The sequence below is a fragment of the Cryptotermes secundus genome, unplaced genomic scaffold (assembly GCF_002891405.2).
Source record: "Cryptotermes secundus unplaced genomic scaffold, Csec_1.0 scaffold1283, whole genome shotgun sequence".
In the NCBI taxonomy this organism is placed as follows: Eukaryota; Metazoa; Arthropoda; class Insecta; order Blattodea; family Kalotermitidae; genus Cryptotermes; species Cryptotermes secundus.
Window position 1 is genome coordinate 200,984 of NW_019718288.1, and position 17,314 is coordinate 218,297.

General features: G+C 37.8%; 1 protein-coding gene across 5 annotated transcripts in view; it reads right to left on the reverse strand.

Annotated features, from left to right (window-relative positions):
* LOC111875696 (spermine oxidase) overlaps positions 1-17,314 on the reverse strand; it is a 44,960-nt gene that overhangs the window by 2,878 nt on the left and 24,768 nt on the right. For 4 of the 5 annotated variants that reach the window (XM_033750238.1, XM_023872165.2, XM_023872154.2 and 1 more), the window contains exons 10-15: positions 13,187-13,323; positions 10,729-10,884; positions 8,679-8,922; positions 7,416-7,911; positions 6,284-6,418; positions 5,879-6,075 (exon numbers count right to left, since the gene is read on the reverse strand). In XM_033750238.1, coding sequence (XP_033606129.1) covers positions 5,879-6,075; positions 6,284-6,418; positions 7,416-7,911; positions 8,679-8,922; positions 10,729-10,884; positions 13,187-13,323 — 1,365 coding nt within the window. Of the gene's footprint in view, positions 1-167; positions 599-5,878; positions 6,076-6,283; positions 6,419-7,415; positions 7,912-8,678; positions 8,923-10,728; positions 10,885-13,186; positions 13,324-17,314 lie in introns of those variants that run through there. The other variant, XM_033750239.1, reaches the window with a different exon arrangement.

A 17,314-nucleotide genomic window follows, 5' to 3' on the forward strand; every position in this document is an offset into this window, starting at 1 on the left:
GGATGCATATTAACCATTAAGAGATGGCCATTTAAATTCCGGTAGTGGTAGCGGGACGGAGTTAATTTAAATGCCCGCCACTGTAGAGTAATAAAAATTGTAATCATGTTGCTCAAAATGCTGTGATTTCTACAATTTTTGTGATAAACGAACGAAATAAACGCTGCTTTTATCTAGAAAGAATATAGAATCAGTTATTGTAATTTACCGATTTTAAAATCTCTAAAAATTTTTACACTGATGCCAACAAAAATTTTTCCCCTCAATTTCGAACGTCTGTGCACAAAAATGCATACAGTTCCTGCACAAAACATTTCTGCAGTCTGAATGCCTGCTGCTGACATCATTTTCTAACTATGGCTTACGTGGCAACAGGGGCAGAAGTTTATGCTTGTGTTCCTCATTCTCCAGTTCGTAGGTTCCTTTCGGTATGTGCACGAGTGTGGGCGATGTCTAATCGTTCGCAGTAACGCTGACTGTATTATCTCGTATAGACAAACAAGAAGTAGTCTGTTTTGAAATATAGCCGAGCAGTGTCAGAACGTTCAAGGCTAGCGTTGTGTTTAGCTGTCCACCATGGCCTCATATGTGGAAGACACTGAAATTGAGAATCAACTTTTAAATGACACCGATTCAGACTGTTTGTACCAATGACTCTGAGAGTTGCGAGGAAGAAAGTGAATCAGAAATTGAAGTCGATGAAGAACCATCATCTTCGTCGGCAACCTGGGGACCACCACACCAGCGTGGCAAGAGGAGTGTGAATAATTATTCAGGTGGAGCTGTGGGCAAACTGTGGCAAACAGTTATAGCATCTGTCGTCGAACCTGGAAATGGACAAATAAACTATTTTTCCATCTCCTGGATCTGAACAGTTACATCCTGTTGTCACACAGAGAATTTCGTCTCGCTCTTGTGCGGAACATGCTGGAAGGGGTCCACTTCGCCCTCAACGGCCCAGGGGTCGAACCCCTGCCGTTTCATTGGAGATACCTCGATTAGAGGAGCTCAAACCACATCACTGGCGGTTGATTTCGACGAAGAACCATCATCTTGGTCGGCAACCTGGGGACCACCACACCAGCGTGGCAAGAGGAGTGTGAATAATTATTCAGGTGGAGCTGTGGGCAAACTGTGGCAAACAGTTATAGCATCTGTCGTCGAACCTGGAAATGGACAAATAAACTATTTTTCCGTCTCCTGGATCTGAACAGTTACATCCTGTTGTCACAAAGAGAATTTCGTCTCGCTCTTGTGCGGAACATGCTGGAAGGGGTCCACCTCGCCATCAACGGCCCAGGGGTCGAACCCCTGCCATTTTATCGGAGATATCTCGATTATAGGGGCCAAACCACATCACTGGCCGACTTCCTGTACTTCGAAATTGAGGTGTCGTGTGTGCTTTTCGCGTGGGAAACGAAGAACCGTCCGGACAAAGTGCGTGAAGTGCGACGTCGGACACTGGATTTTCAGATGTTTCTAAGATTTCCACACGAAGCCAACAGTCCGTTAGAAGATGCAGGTGGGAAGAGAGACAACTTATAAAGCTGGTGACCAAAAATCATTTAAGTAGAAAAAGAATTTATAACTTAAAATTAGATTTTAAAAGCCGGCCGCACGCGTGGACTGCGTGACGACATATGGCGTCATTCGTCCCCTTGACTTTATTTTGATGACGCTATATGGCATCGCTCGGCTCTTAAAGGTTGACCAGTGCACAAGAGGAATGTGGAAACTGTGTTCACTTCATTGCAGATTGCACCATGCTGTCCCAGTATATATATCATATATCTTATACATGACACACAACAGGATGCATACTATGAGGATTAATTTGCTTTTATTTACATGGGATTTTTGACCTAATATACACCCAAACAGTCTGGCTTTTGGTAGTGCATAGTAGTCTCACCACTGACATTTAAATTAATTTGAGAGACTTCATGACTCACCATGAAAGTTTGATAAAATACCTTTTTCATCATTACTCTCATGTCATTTTCATTGCCCCACAGCCTCTTAAAAACTGTTAGGGCCATCTGCATTGCTGATGAAAGCTGTTACTGTACTTCTTTTGGCTTATTTTGGACTTCACCCATCGTCCGGTATATAAAAAGACAAAAAACCACAACGTTTCGGAGACTGGATCTGTCTCCGTCAGAATCCTTTCAAGTCTATCAAAGCTGTTACTGTTGATGAGGTCCTCATAATATGATCATCTGCAAAGAGTGCTGTTTTAACATTATGTACTTGACTCAAATTAACTGATATGTCCTCAGTCAATATTCTAAATAACATTGTGCCGGGGACTGCTCCTTGCAGTAATCCTCTTTGCATCTGTGAAGTTGATCATTTGGCATGATGCATCCTAGACCAGTGTTGGCCAACCTAATACATCTCGAGGGCCAAATTTAGTTTATAGAACACCATCAGGGGCCAGATACAGTGTTTCTTTCAGAAGAGTGGTCGGGGAGTATTGCCCCCCAAACTGAATCAGTCATAACCCGTGTAAAAACAAGTGCATTTAAACCTATGTATTTAAATTTTACGTTGCACCAATAATATTAAGCCGATATTGAAAATTTCACCAATCGATTTTATTGCCTTCTATCACTTCTACCCCCAGAGCATTTTTTTCTTAAAGAAACACTGGCCAGATCATGCCTTATGTTTAGTTTTATATATGCCGGGGAAAAATGCAATTCTAATTTAAGAAAGAAAAATAAAATGCCTTGAAATTTGCAATTACTTACCATAACACAGCACAAATTCCTCTTTCAGCAGGGATGAGCACAAAAGGCTTTCAATCATAGTTTTTATGGTCTAATGATTATACCTAAATCCCCATATACACACTGTTTTAATGAGAGCACTGTGGTTTCATAAAACTGGAAACCAATGATATAAAATCCACTTCTAATTGTGAGGTTGCCACTCGAAGAATATGTGATAACACGACATCTGAAAGTCTGTTCCTGTTCTTAGACTTTACATGCTTCAGCGATGAAAACGCTGTCTCGCATATGTAAGTACTTGCAAAAACAGAGCAAAGTTTGAGAGCCCAATTTCGTAACAGTGGGTAACGTTCTGGTGAAAGCAGTTTCCAAAAGTCAATTCCAGTAACCTGAGATGTGTTTAAGGATGGGTCACATTGAAGTTCACAAAGCTCTAATTGCAGATGACCTGGCTGAGATTCTATATCACAATGTATAGGATTACTGAATAAAGAAATATCAGGTCGAAAGCTTTCAAAATCGTTAAATCGTCGGTCGAACTCTGAAGACAAATCTTCAATAATTTCACTGTAGTCCCTAAACTCCAAGCCTCCTCCTTCTTCTTCTTCTTCTTCTTCTTCTTCTTCTGAGAGTTTCCGACAGCAAGGGAAATGTAGAAGGTTATTTTTGTCCAATGCAGACTTAAATAAATGTAGCTTTTTACGGAAACTGTCAACAAAGCCAACCATCTGACATATTGTCTGCTTCTTGCCTTGCAATTGCAGATTCAGGACATTCAAGTGTTGAGTGATATCAGTGAGAAAGGCCAAGTTTCTCAAGAATTCGACGTCTTCGAGATCATTCTGCAGTTCAGCAGAATTCGTAACCTCTTCTCTTAGGAATGTTGCTATTTCATGACGGAGTTCAAAGAACCGTACCAGACATTTCCCACGGCTTAACCATCTTACTTCAGTGTGCAGAAGCAGGTCCCCGTAAGCAGAATCCATTTCTTCCAAGAGGGTCAGAAATTTTCTGTGAGTGAGTGATCGATTTCCTCCTCTGATCAAATTAGTAATTTTTGTGACAGTAGCCATGGTGGTAGACAGTTTAATTGATTTGGCACATAGAGCCTCCTGATGTATAATACAATGCAAGGTAGGTACAGTAATTTGATTCTGTCTTAAAAATCCAACAAAACCGCTTATTGTCCCTGTCATTGATTTAGCGCCATCTGTTACTATGGAGGACAATTTTTCAAAACCACCGAATTCCTCCACTGCACTCTTAACAGCGTTAAAAATATCGACACCTCTAGTTGTGCTGTGTAAAGAGCACACTTTTAACAACTCTTCGAAAATTGTAAAATCTTCCTTAATTGCACGAACAAATATCAGCAACTGATTAGTATCCGAAACATCTGTGCTTTCGTCGAGAGCAATTGAGAAATAGGAACAATTAGCGATAATGTCTTTCACATTATTAGATATCTGGTTGCTAATATCTTCCAGCCTCCTAGTAACAGTCTGTTTTGAAAGGGGCACTGTTTGAAATTTGTTTCCTACCTTATTTTCATTGAAAGCTTCTGCCATCTTTATCGCACAGTTCTTAATTAATTCACCATCACTTAACGCTTTTTTAGCTTTCATTAATTCATATGTCACGAAATAAGAAGCCAGCAAAGCTTCTTCTTGTTGTTTTGTTTCATTGGTAAAAAGAGATTTCTGCTGGAAATGTTTTTCCTTTAACTGATCTCAGACTACTTTCCTTGATTCACAAGAGTGTTTTCCGAACTTCTGTTTATGATTTGTCATGTAATGCCTCTTTAGGTTGTACTCCTTTAAAACTGCTAGCACTTGAAAACATACTAAACACTGTGGCTTGTGGTCTTTATTTAATATAAAAAAATAGTCATGTTCCCACTCAGATTTGAACGCCCTATTTTCACTATCAACTTTTCTCAATTTACTATTTGACATGCTGTATCACTTACAATAACTTCAAACACAATTTTAATTGAAAAACAGTTCTACACTCACACTCCGTAATCACACTTCACTTTCTAAAATCGCACTAACTGGGAGACATTTCTGCTAAAACTGGCGCTTAACAAAGGCCAGGATGCCGAGAGAAACGATAAACATCCCATCGCCGCGAGCAAGCTGGGAATGGTTATTATTTTGAAGGTGTCATAAATCCTTCACCACTACGGTCTTCCCTTCGGTGTCATTTCCCTACAGAAGTTGGGTTGGGGGACTTGGAATTTCCATGACATGAACACAGTTATTAGAAAACAGTTTGAACTGTCCAACTCGGTAAGAACGTATACAGTCAATTGAAAAATGCTGTAAGCTAATGAAACGTCCTATTAAAAACTGAATTCTATGCCAATACAGCTGTGAAGTTAAGATTTTTGAAAATAAACCTGAGACTTGGCGGGGGGCCGGAGTAAATCAAGTCGCGGGCCGCCAGTTGGCCATCGCTGTCCTAGACAATGACGAAATGATCTTCAAATAGGACTCGGATCATCTCAGAGAAAAATACCTTGTCCTTCTAATGGCAAATAAATCCCAAAGATGCTCTAGCAATTTAAATTGAGCAGTAAATTGATACCAGAGACATTTGATAAAAAGGAGGGAGGAAGAGTTTTAATCCCTGTAACTGGAACACACCAAGAGCTTAATCTGTAATGTTGATGGTGTTTGTCACAAGTGAGAATACAACTATGTGACAGTTGGGATTCAAACACACCCTGTATATCTCTTATGACATACACTGTGCTGCTTATTACAGATATATAACTATAACACTTGCTTTGGAGAAAAATGAGTACTCCCTGTTGATGAAGACTTCAAACCAGTAATTTTGGAATATATCCAAAAAAAATGCCAGAACATACTCTTGTATTTACCTTTTCATTACATTCTAAAGACAAGGCAAACAACATGTTTTAATCCTGACTCACAAGCAGTTGCTCCAGAACTTGTGAAAACCATACTGAGGTGTGAATAGATGAATTCTGATTTTAAAGTTCATTAATTTGTGCCTGGATGTTATGCTTACTTTCTAAATAAGTCTGATATTTCATATTCAAAATATGTCATATACCATTGTATTAACATGACACATTCAACAGATTAACATACATTAGATTACTACAGTCCTACCTTATCACCTGACATGGAAGAGGAATATTTTCATTCATTGTGAATTTCTTCAACAGCTCTATGCATTGTTGCCCAATCTCATCCTCTGTCATTTCTTCAACCAATTCAGCTCCCTTTCCTCCAACCCATCCTAGAAGAACTCCTTCTTGCCCATGAATGACATCAAAACCAGTAAGATCCCGTGTCCATGATGAGCGCTGAAGAACATGCATATAGGATCTCATACTCAGCAATATTCTAAATTTACTCATAATACTTCCTGCATCAGTCATTTTCCTCTCCATTAAGCAAGGAATAAACATATGGTCTTATTTGATTTGTTTCATTGTGATATGATCTTATTATTTTCCTTGCAAAGGCAACTAGTTTTGCGAGATATTCACCTACCAGCTGTTTTATACTAACCTCCTTATGTGATGGAGTAACATTATTGTCCCTGGACCAAATCAACTGAAAGCCTTTGATGTCAGGAGTCCACCAAGGCTTTTCAAAAACAAGGAATATCTTGTTAACTGCAGCAAACCCCATGTCTTGAACAGCCTTATAAAATGAAAAATGACCAACTGTTATGCAGAATTAGAGCAGTCTGCTGTAGATTATTAGGGACAGAGTTCAGACACTTCCATCAGTAACATAAGTAGTTCCTGTTTGTCATTTCATCACAATCCTGGAATTTCATTTTGCCTAATAACTAACTAATTAATTAACTATCTATCTGTGGGGAATTCTTGAGAAGCTAACAGTCAAGAAATTGTCAACCTTTTACAGAATCTAGAAGTACATTACTGTGTTCACAGCAGCCAGTTGCTACTGATCTCTGTCCTGAGTCAAATGAATTCATTCATATCTTCCCATTCTATTTCTATAGCATCCATTTTAATACTAACATTCTATCTACATCTAGGCCTAGCAAGTTGGCTCTTCCCTTTGGGTTTTCAAATCAAAACTCTAAATGTACGCCTCATTTCTCATATTCACGCTACATACCCCATCCAATTCACCCTCCTTGGTTTGATCATCGTAATAATAACACTACAGGGTGATGAGTAGAAACTAATAAGCTCCTCATTACAGACCTCTCTCTGGCCTTCCATTACCTCCTCATACAACCAAATATTCTCTTAAGCACATTGTTCTCAAACACCCTTAACCTATATTCTTTTCATGATGTGAGAGACAAAGTTTGACATCCATACAGGCCAAGACATAAAATTACAATTTTGTATATTTTAACCTTTATATTGTGGGTAGCAGATGAGAAGGCAAAGATTCTCAACTGGGTGATAGAATGCATTCTTTGAATTTAATTTGCTTTTAATTCTTTCATGAATGCTGCTTGGAGTTGTTCCCAAATATATGAACTTCATCCTATTATCAAACTACTTAAAAAGAAATAGAGAACAAATTGAAACAATGAAGGATTGTTCATATTGTTTACAACTGCCAATTTTTTTTTCTGTACTACCAATATAATTTTTAATACAATCTAAAATAGACTTTGATAGTTTACTTTCTTACTTACTTTGCTTTCACTTACCTGGATCATAGAATGAGGCAGTTCAGGTTCAAACATTGTCTTACAGCATGCCTTCAAGCAGCCCAAAGAACAGGTCACAATGACATGTCCAGCAGTATACACTGTTCCATTGCTGCAGAAAACCACTACAGGAGGCTTTCCTACAGTTTTTGGAACTCCTGATTCAATGCCATTACGATGAGTCTGGGGTGCCATACCTCCATGCACATCAACATGGAAAGGAGTCATATGAACTCCATTCAGTTTGTTACATATTGTATCCAAAGCTGTGTCATTCTGAACCTGCAAATTGATGCTCTGCTGCCACTTAATCGCAGTTACAGGTCTATTCAGACACAGCATTCCAGCTGGAAGTTCCTTTACTATGGTCCTGACTAAAGAGCCATAGCCTTCTTTGAAGTTTATGTAGTCAGTCCCACCACTGAATGAATAGCTACCCCAAGCTTTGGCAGACAGCTTATCTAAAACTGTGCATGAATTATCAATAACCTGAAATCTAAAATTTATATAAGTTATATATAACTACTTGAATGTTCAAAACATTTTAGGTTATTGACGAAGAAATCACATTTAAAAGATGTAATAATTTTGTTTCTACATGTAAACATGAATGCCCTAATTTTATACTAAATTGCATAATATAAGATAATTTTTCAATCTTAATTTGAAAGTTAAATTTCAATTTTTATGTAATTTGCATAAACTGTTGTCTCATGCTATGAACTGTATTCAGGATGACAAGATTCTGGAAGTATAAAAATGTGATACCTTCATGAGACAGGAGAAGCAATAATGTCTCTTTTGTTACATGAATTTTATTCCAACTACTTCACAATTTGACAAGAATGTACACTAGCTAAGATCCATATCAATCTATTAGTACAGTTACAAAAACAACAATGAGTATTCTTATGTGAAATTTCACTGTAGGAAAGAAAAATACATCTGTCAACTGTGTATTAATCAATATTTGCTCCAGTGTCAGAATATGAATTCTGATATAGCAGGCTTGAATAAATATGAATATATATATATAATTTATATTTGTCTTTAAAACTAAATATATACTTAAAAATTAAATTGTTATACTTAGTTTTTCACCATACAATTTCTTGAAATAACAAAAAACTGATGTCAAAACACCAAGTAGATCTCAATCGAAATTAAAATTATATAAACCTCATGCATTGGACATTATGCCCCTCCTGTCGCCCCGTTAAGTATACAATGGTTTATGTCAGCATGTATCAAAATAACAATTACCTCAGATGCCAGTCATACAGTTCTTCCTTCATGCGATGTAGCTCCTCCGAATCCTCGGAGCAACTTTCGAGATACCGTTCAAACTTCTGCTTCAGGTGCTGGCCGATAGACTTGGGTATCACTTTCTTATCACAATAACCATAAGCATATTCTTCACACTCTTGTAAGATTTCAGTTACAACTTGGCAAACCTCTTCAACAAGAGCTGGATCAATAACAACACCATCTTCTCTGATGTATACACCTGCAGAAGTATAAAGTGAAGTGCAAGCCATTCAAATGTGTAAGTACCACTCACGAAGGCATCCAGTTCTTAATCTTAGTGCTGGATGGAGGTGACTTGTCACCTTCATACTCCAGGCTTGAAGAAAGAATCCCTGGTATCAACTGAATAGGCTGGATGGGACAGAGAGCCATTCTGGATCTGATAATGTACAGACAATTAGGAATTACTCTTCTGAACCCTGGCTATGTTATATGTATACAGCCATTTTATTCACTTGAGCAATCAAAGCTTGTTATAAAAAAGGACTTCATAACGTATATTTAATACTAATTACCTAACTCAGATGGGAATATAACATTAAGATGGATCTTGTGGAAATGGGTATGAGGATGTGGACTGGATTCACCTGGCTCAAGACAGGTTCCAGTAGCAGACTCTTGTAAATATGGTATTAGTGGATCAGCAAGCATTGCCAACTGAGGCTGAGAACATTTCTGTTTACTTCAGCTTTGTGGATCTCTGGGGGGAAGTGCAACAGGAGGTAGCTGTGTCACATGTGACAGGACTGCTATGCAATTAGCACAAATACGAAGATTCTTCTTTTCTCCCATCAATAAGTAAAATTTGGGTCATCTACAATGAAACCTTCACATTCCATTAAAATCAAGGAAATCCTTGACCAGCGGAGTGACTATTAACTTCTCAAGAAGCACCCTTCTCCATGAAGTTAAAGAGCTAAGGAAACTTTTCGTATGGACTCTACTGCAATATACACACAACATAACATTACCCTTGCTGTGTAGGTCATGAATGAATGAATGTATAAGTTTTTCAGCCTGAAAAGAGGTGTAGAACCTACACACAGTTAAAGCCAGCCAAATTAAAAAATAGTAAACATGATTCCATATACAACTCATTCATTTCTGATTTAAAATAATTAAAAAAAACACACAAAATATATTAGCTGTATATATACTATTCAAAAGCTTTGTTCTTAAAAATCTTTTTTACGCCGAAAACAAATGTTACTTATGCAGGGAATGAAAATTTTGAATTTCAGATTATACAATAAACTGTCACAGACTACAGTGACTGATAAATATATGTGACCTCAGGCAGGATGGTGAAAATGCAATGCAAATTTTCACCAATTTTCTCCTATACAAGAGATGACCTACATATGATGATGACCTAGAAACGTGTAAATACAATATAGTGTCACATGTATTAGTGACTATAGACAGGGTCTGGATTGGATGATTGGATTTACTAACACCTTATAGAATCAACTCATACAAGCAATATAGCACTATCACTGATTTACTTACAGTTCACAGTTAGGCATGCACTAGGAGTCTCAGTTTTCACTAGTTGTATCCTGGTAATGGAATTAAAACAGTCCCACTGTGACTAAATCTTTTATCACACACACTAAGTCTTCATAGGCTAATTTCTAATTCTTCTTCAACTATTAACTTCCCATGGCTATCTCCTACTGACAACTGACTCAATTTTCATTCTTGTACTCTCTGTTGTACTCTGTTGCATGCCAAGTAAACAATCTCGGTGCGGACCACATAGAAAAACTTTCATTCTCGTCATGTATTGTTACAGCCATGTTCTTATTGGTCTGATAGCCATAAAGGGATGTCCTATTGTTAAGAACATAACTTATGGAATGTTTTTACTGAGCCATTGCCTAGCAATGTTCATATGTGTAACAATATATTGCATTGAGATTTGTTTGTCTGTATTGTAATTAAATATAAGATATGAATGCATTTTATTTTAAGGGAGAAATGTTTTAATTTATTAAGTTCTTACCCTCTCCCTCAGATGATGTAACAGTGGAGAGCAAGTCATACTTGTGTGCAAGTTTCCAGACTTCGTTATTCTGCCCATGGATCCACTGTGCTCCAACTTCTATCCAGCTTCCATTCAGGAACACAGAGCTGATTCGCCCTCCAGGATGATCCTGTGCTAAATAAAAAATAATATCAAATGATTTGTCCTCAGTTGTTATGCCTTCCTTGAGGAAAACTGACAATGCATTCACATTGTCTAGAACAGATTTTCCCTGACTCATGGTCCACAGACTACCACCATTCTGGGAAAAATTTTAAGTGGTCTCCCTCCATCTTGAAGAAGGTCCTCCATTTATGAATAAAGGCACATGTAACTGTCATATTAAAATCTGTACATTCTTTTCATTTTAAGAGTAATGGAGATGTTACTGCTGACTATATTTCACTTGCATTCCATTTAAAATTCTTAAAATAATTAATTCAATATTCAGGGAATTCACCAGAGAAAATCCTTGAAGTAAACTGTCCATGGCCCAAAATTGTTTGGGAACCCTTGGTCTATAGTAAGCCAGGAGCAAAGACCACAAGAATCAGGAGAAACTAATCTGCCAAGAGCATAAATCAATTTCAAGCACATGCTGGTCATGTCAATTTAACATCATAATTGCAGCTGTCCCAGAGTAATTAAACAGAGGCATTTTTAAAAACAGTAAATATTGTTATTACAAAAATGAAATAATCAGACTGATATCTTTGTTTTGTAAGTGAATTTGTGCCTACTGGACCATGTTTGATTTATCAAGTATGTATAAAGCAGTAGTTGGGATTTAGTTTGTTTTATGATTGCTGTAAGAATCTTACTGGTACAGTGATCTGCCTCTTTGACAGAAACATTACAACAAAATTAATGCACACAGGCACTTCAGCAAGACTGCTGGAAAAACCAGATTCATTAAAAAAAAGTGACTGATAAAGAGAGTGAAAGGACTTTCTCAAAATTACTTCCATGAATGTTTCAAGAGATGCTTGAGACTATGTAGTTAGTGACTGTCTTTTCAACGTGTAGTCCAACTTTTAACTTTCAGGCATCGCATGAACAAGTTTCATAATTAAATTGCAGGGCTATAACCAAACACAATAGGTACTATCATGTATTTGGAAGTGTGTGAATGACTTATAATAGATGGGCTTTGGATTGGATGATTGGATTTATTGACACCTTATACTCGTACATTCAACTTGTAACTATAAGTCATACAGCACTATTGCTGATCTACACTTTACAGTTCACTGCTGCATACACTAGTGTGCTTGGTCTTCATTAGTCATATTCTGGCAACAGATTTATAACAATCTCACTGTCACTGCAGCATACATGAAGTCTTCTTTGCACATTATAATTCCTTTCTTGCCATTTCTTCTTGATCACCTTTGACTGCCAACTCTATCAATTCTATGCTGCGACTGCCAACTTCCAAACTAGACTCAATTCTACTTCTAGCTGCTCGAGATCCTCATTTTATAGCCTCAGGGTGGACCCACAGAAAACACTGCTTCCTCTAGTGTAGTGTGTTTATCCAGTATTCTAGAAACTAAATAACACAACATTTCAGATACTGGATCTGTTTCCATCCTCAGGTGAGGGGGGAAAGACACCCACTCAGTTGGGTCCCTCTGGGAAAACCTAACCTCAGTTATTGGATAACCCCTGTCAGCTGTGTGAATCTGACAGAGGTTAGCTCTATCTTAGGGACCCAACTGAGTATGTGTCTTTCCCCACTCACCTGAGGACGGAAACAGATCCAGTTTCCAAAATGCTGTGTTTTCAAACTTCTAGAATACTTGATGATGGAAAAAGTACAAAAATCTAGTAATTCTGAGTGTTACACACCATCATCAGAACCTTCTAGAATCTACCTCTTCTACTGTTGCGTGATGTCAGTGTATGTGACGTGTTCTTCTGCAGCATGTATATGGGCCATTACCTAGCAATGGGTGTTTCTTTGCCTCCACTGCTCTTGCTTTCAGCAAATACGCCACAGTACTGTACAGGTTTCTCAAAATGTGCAAAAACTGAAGTATCCAGAATTGTCAACATAAAGGAACTGAGTTTCTGCTGAAACTAAAATTAAAATAAGTTCATTTCATATTCAATTTTAAAATGTTTTCTCTCTTCCTGTTTTCATAAAACTGAAGGTTAAAATACATAATATATAATAATATATAAATATATAATATATAAAAACAAGACTGACATAATGTAGAACTGCAGCAGATATGACAGAAAATAAGAAATAAATACAATATTTGGTAAAGAAATGTTTGGAAAAATTACTTAGACCATGGTAGATGGAATGAGAGCATTACAATGGACCTTAATAAAACAGAATGAAATGATATGAACTGAACGAGTTGCTACAAAGGAAACATTGGCATTCAAAATGAGGATTTTAATAGGTTCGAAATATTTTGCTCACCTTCTAGAATTTTCAAATCCTGAAGTCCATTGTCTATCAAAGTTTTAGCAGCCGCAAGACCAGCAATTCCTGCACCAATAACAATCACTTGGTAGAAGTTCATGTGATCCAGAACCGATATGTTGGGACTATGGCAACTGGAATAATTTAGATACATTTTTTTAAAGGTTATGAATAACAGCAAGCTGACAGTCAAATACACTATCTTCTAATCTGCACTCTTCCTTTTCAAGCTCAGAAGATATGTATTAACATATCAGTGTTCAAAATGCAATACTGAACCTAAATCCACATTTTTCAGAAGTTGGTTAAGGCACTATGCTACAAGCCAGAAGATTGTGGGTTTGATTGCCAATGAGGTCATTGGATTTTTCAATTGACCTAAAGCTTCAGCTGCACTATGGCCCCGGGATCAACTTAGTCACTAACAGAAATGAGTATAATAAATCTTCCTCGGGGTAAAGGGTGGGCAGCATATAAGGCCGACAACCTCACCACTATTTATGGGCAGACTGTCTAGAAAACGTGGGAGCCTTGATGTCTCAGACCCCTATGGACTTCCACGGCCTGTTACAGGGATAGCTTTACCTCTTTTATGATAACCCTTACCTCTGCAACCAACTGTCAAACATGTTCTTCCCCACAATTTTAAAGCCTTGATATATTAACAGTGACAGTGCTTACGGTCAATAACACTTATGCATTAACTGTAAATTCACCTAATCATGATTTATAAGAACAAAAAACTGTAGTCAAAAACGAAATTGTGGTTCTTCATGGTACAAAGTTGGCATAATTTTTAAACAAATTTAATTTAAATTGAATTAAATCAGCTAGGGATATTAAATGAACAAGGAGTGACTGTTAGAAATACAGTTATTTCAAGAAGAAACTCTACTACATGAAGACTTTATCCCTGTGTTTTCATCACTAACCTAAGCCTTATGAACCACCAGTCTTTACACTTGGATCTTAAAAATGATAAAGCTCTTTGGCATGGTTAAAGTTTCCTCAGAAATACTTTCATGTACCTATATGCACCATACTTAATATTGTGACATGTTGACCCCTACCTCCCCAGCGGCACGTAGCGGTAATGTAGCGCTCGTGTAATAGGCGAGTCATCACCCCCCACTCTCCCCGCGGTGACGTCACGAGCGGAGCCGAAGTTAGCCGAGTCCCCGCAACCTTGAAGCTATGCAAAGCGAGTCAACAGCGATGATGTCACCAAGGGGTAACAGCGTTGCTAGGCTATATGCCACGTCACACTAGCAACAGCGAACGGAATAAAAGCCGGTTGAGCAGCAAGCGAGAGTCAGTGTGTTATCAAGGAGTTCTCAGTTCGCAAGTTACGAGCTACAGACGCGTGTGCGAGAATCAGTGATAGTTCGTGATAACCAGTTATATCTGGAGTGTGTAATTCAGGGAGACTTGTATAGCTCCCGCGTTATTAGTACGCGAAGACTCTTGAAGATAGTGTTAAGAGATTTTGTTGTAGGGTTTGTAAAGTGTGGAAACCCGTAACATTGTTATAATTAATTGTAGCCCATACTTGTAGATTGTTCAATAAACCAATTAACAATCTCTACGGCGTATTCAGTAATGAAACACATTACAATATGTATTGTGTTCATGTGTCATTAAACACTCTTCTTAATGCTTCTGAAATGAAAGATGTCTTTAATTTTTCAATAAGGAAAACTGTGATGAAAAATTGAACAATTACATCACTATTAACACTACCAAGAACTGACAATACTTACTGGACAACCCTTAAATAATGCTATATAACCACAGCTGCTGATTTTAATAGAAGTGTGTATTAGGGTGGGAATGGTTTATGGGTTCAAATAAATATTTAGAATAAAGTATCTGTTTTTGAGAAAATTTATTTAATTGAAAAAAGTCTAAAGACAAAATGACCAAAATGTAAGTCAACAACACAGGTTTAAATGAAATGTAGCTTTCAGTACATGTACTCCCTTCAGAAGCATTCCATTATAATTAATGGTCACTTCATGGCCACAGTCATAAATTAAGTGGACTGACTTCAAGCTCAAAACGTTTACAATTGCTCTGTGAAGAAAACATAAGCAATTGTGAAGAAAGCAGTCTTATGGGATTTGGCACCGTGTATATGTGCTGTTGACCAACGTTTCAGAGGAATGTATCGCCTCCAGCTTCAGGGTAGAAGGAAAAATATAAGNAGTTTCGGAAGAATGTATCGCCTCCAGCTTCAGGGTAGAAGGAAAAATATAAGAAATCCGCAAGCGAAGATACCGTGAGAACCGGTAAAAGCACCAGTCTGGTGTCTGCTTTTACGTTCCTCCGACACATCGGTTAACACCACATATACACGGTGCCAAATCCCAGAAGACTGCGTTCTTCAGCTTGTCGAAGGTTAATTTCGTCCGCTGCTACGCGATGAAAGCGGGAATATGTGTCTGCCTCAAACAATTCACTTGCAACGGCGGAAACACCATTGGTAGAATTTCATTTCCGGGACAACGATTTCCCAGGCTTCGCTATCTAGGAATTGCTAGCCGTTGCATAGAAGTGGATACGTTCTCATTCCAAATATTCCGACCATAGGCGTGCACGCCACAATATTATGAAAAAAGTCTTATTGCAAGGATACGAATCTCTAACATGAAATGATGAGATCTACGAAGGACAAGAACAAGCACTACACCAGTGAAGTTCAAAAACTTTTTTTAACNATATGACGCCAGATCCAGAAGGCTACACAGGCCATGATCGACTAACATAACAACCCCCCCTCCAGCATAAGGGTTAGTGCCCAGCCTTTAACCTTGCCTTTCTCTCCCCCAACACAAAAAACCCTGCTTGTCCCAGCTCCTTCCCCTCCCCCTCCCACACTACTGATTTCACTTGTATACTTGCCCTTCCTCCCTTCCTTCTTTGCTCTCACATAGCTGTGTATATTTCCAACACCAGTCTGCTTTTACTGGTTCTCACGGTCTCTTCGCTTGCAGATTTCTTATATTTTTCCTTCTACCCTGAAGACGGAGGCGATACGTTCCTCTGAAACGTCGGTTAACACCACATACACACGGTGCCAAATCCCAGAAGACTACTTTCTTCATAATCACCGCCGTGAAAGCCTCAAATCTTACATAAGCAATTGTGCTTATGAAACTCATGGCCAAAATTAGTATATAACCTGAACTGATATATGTCAACTTAGTGCCTGGACATTTTCTAAATCAAGGTTTAAGTTTTGACATCTTTGCAAAATACTGTAAATTTGAAATTCTTAACTCCAGATACGAACATCCGGGGATAACTTTCTTTCACAAAATTTTTGTAACTGTGTTTAACAAATTATTGTAAACGGCTGCATATCACATAAATGTTATTTACAGGAATAAACTCTTCCTCAAGGGTTGTGATTCCCCTACTTCATATCCACAATACATTTATGATTATATTTTCAACAATCATGCTTTGAATCAGAGTGATGATACAGTATGATTGTCTCTGTGTAGGCCCAAAATTAACAACTGTAAACCACACAATAATATACTGATGGAAACGAAACTTGGCAGGTATGTACCTTGACATGTGTGGTGATAACAGAGATGCAGAAGACGTTTAAATGGGTTGCCTTCTGCCTACAGACACAGGCATACATTTCCAGGCAGAAGGCAATCAATTTAAACATCTTCTGTAACCAAATTATCTCCACATCTATCAAGGTATTTACTCATTAAGTTTTATTTCCATCAGTAAATTACTGCATGATTTATAACTGTTAATTTGGGGCCACTTCCAAGTCATTAACCCTGTAGAATGATAATGAGGTAAGAGACAGTAAAGAAATTAATTAAAATGTCATTACATATTTCACAACAATGTCCCAGTACTTCCCTAATGTGACTGAAGAAATCAATTAGATTCACAGTCACAATAACAAGCCACTGGATTCATGTGTAAGAACCTCTTGAATACAAAGAATAGCCCCATGCATCAATCATGAAGCAAATATCATGCACTTTATGCAAAATATCACCTACTTCTTCTTTCCATAAATATGGATTACTACAATGATATAAGCAAAATGAGGATGGAAAACAAGACATTCCAGTATGACAAACACAGAACAGC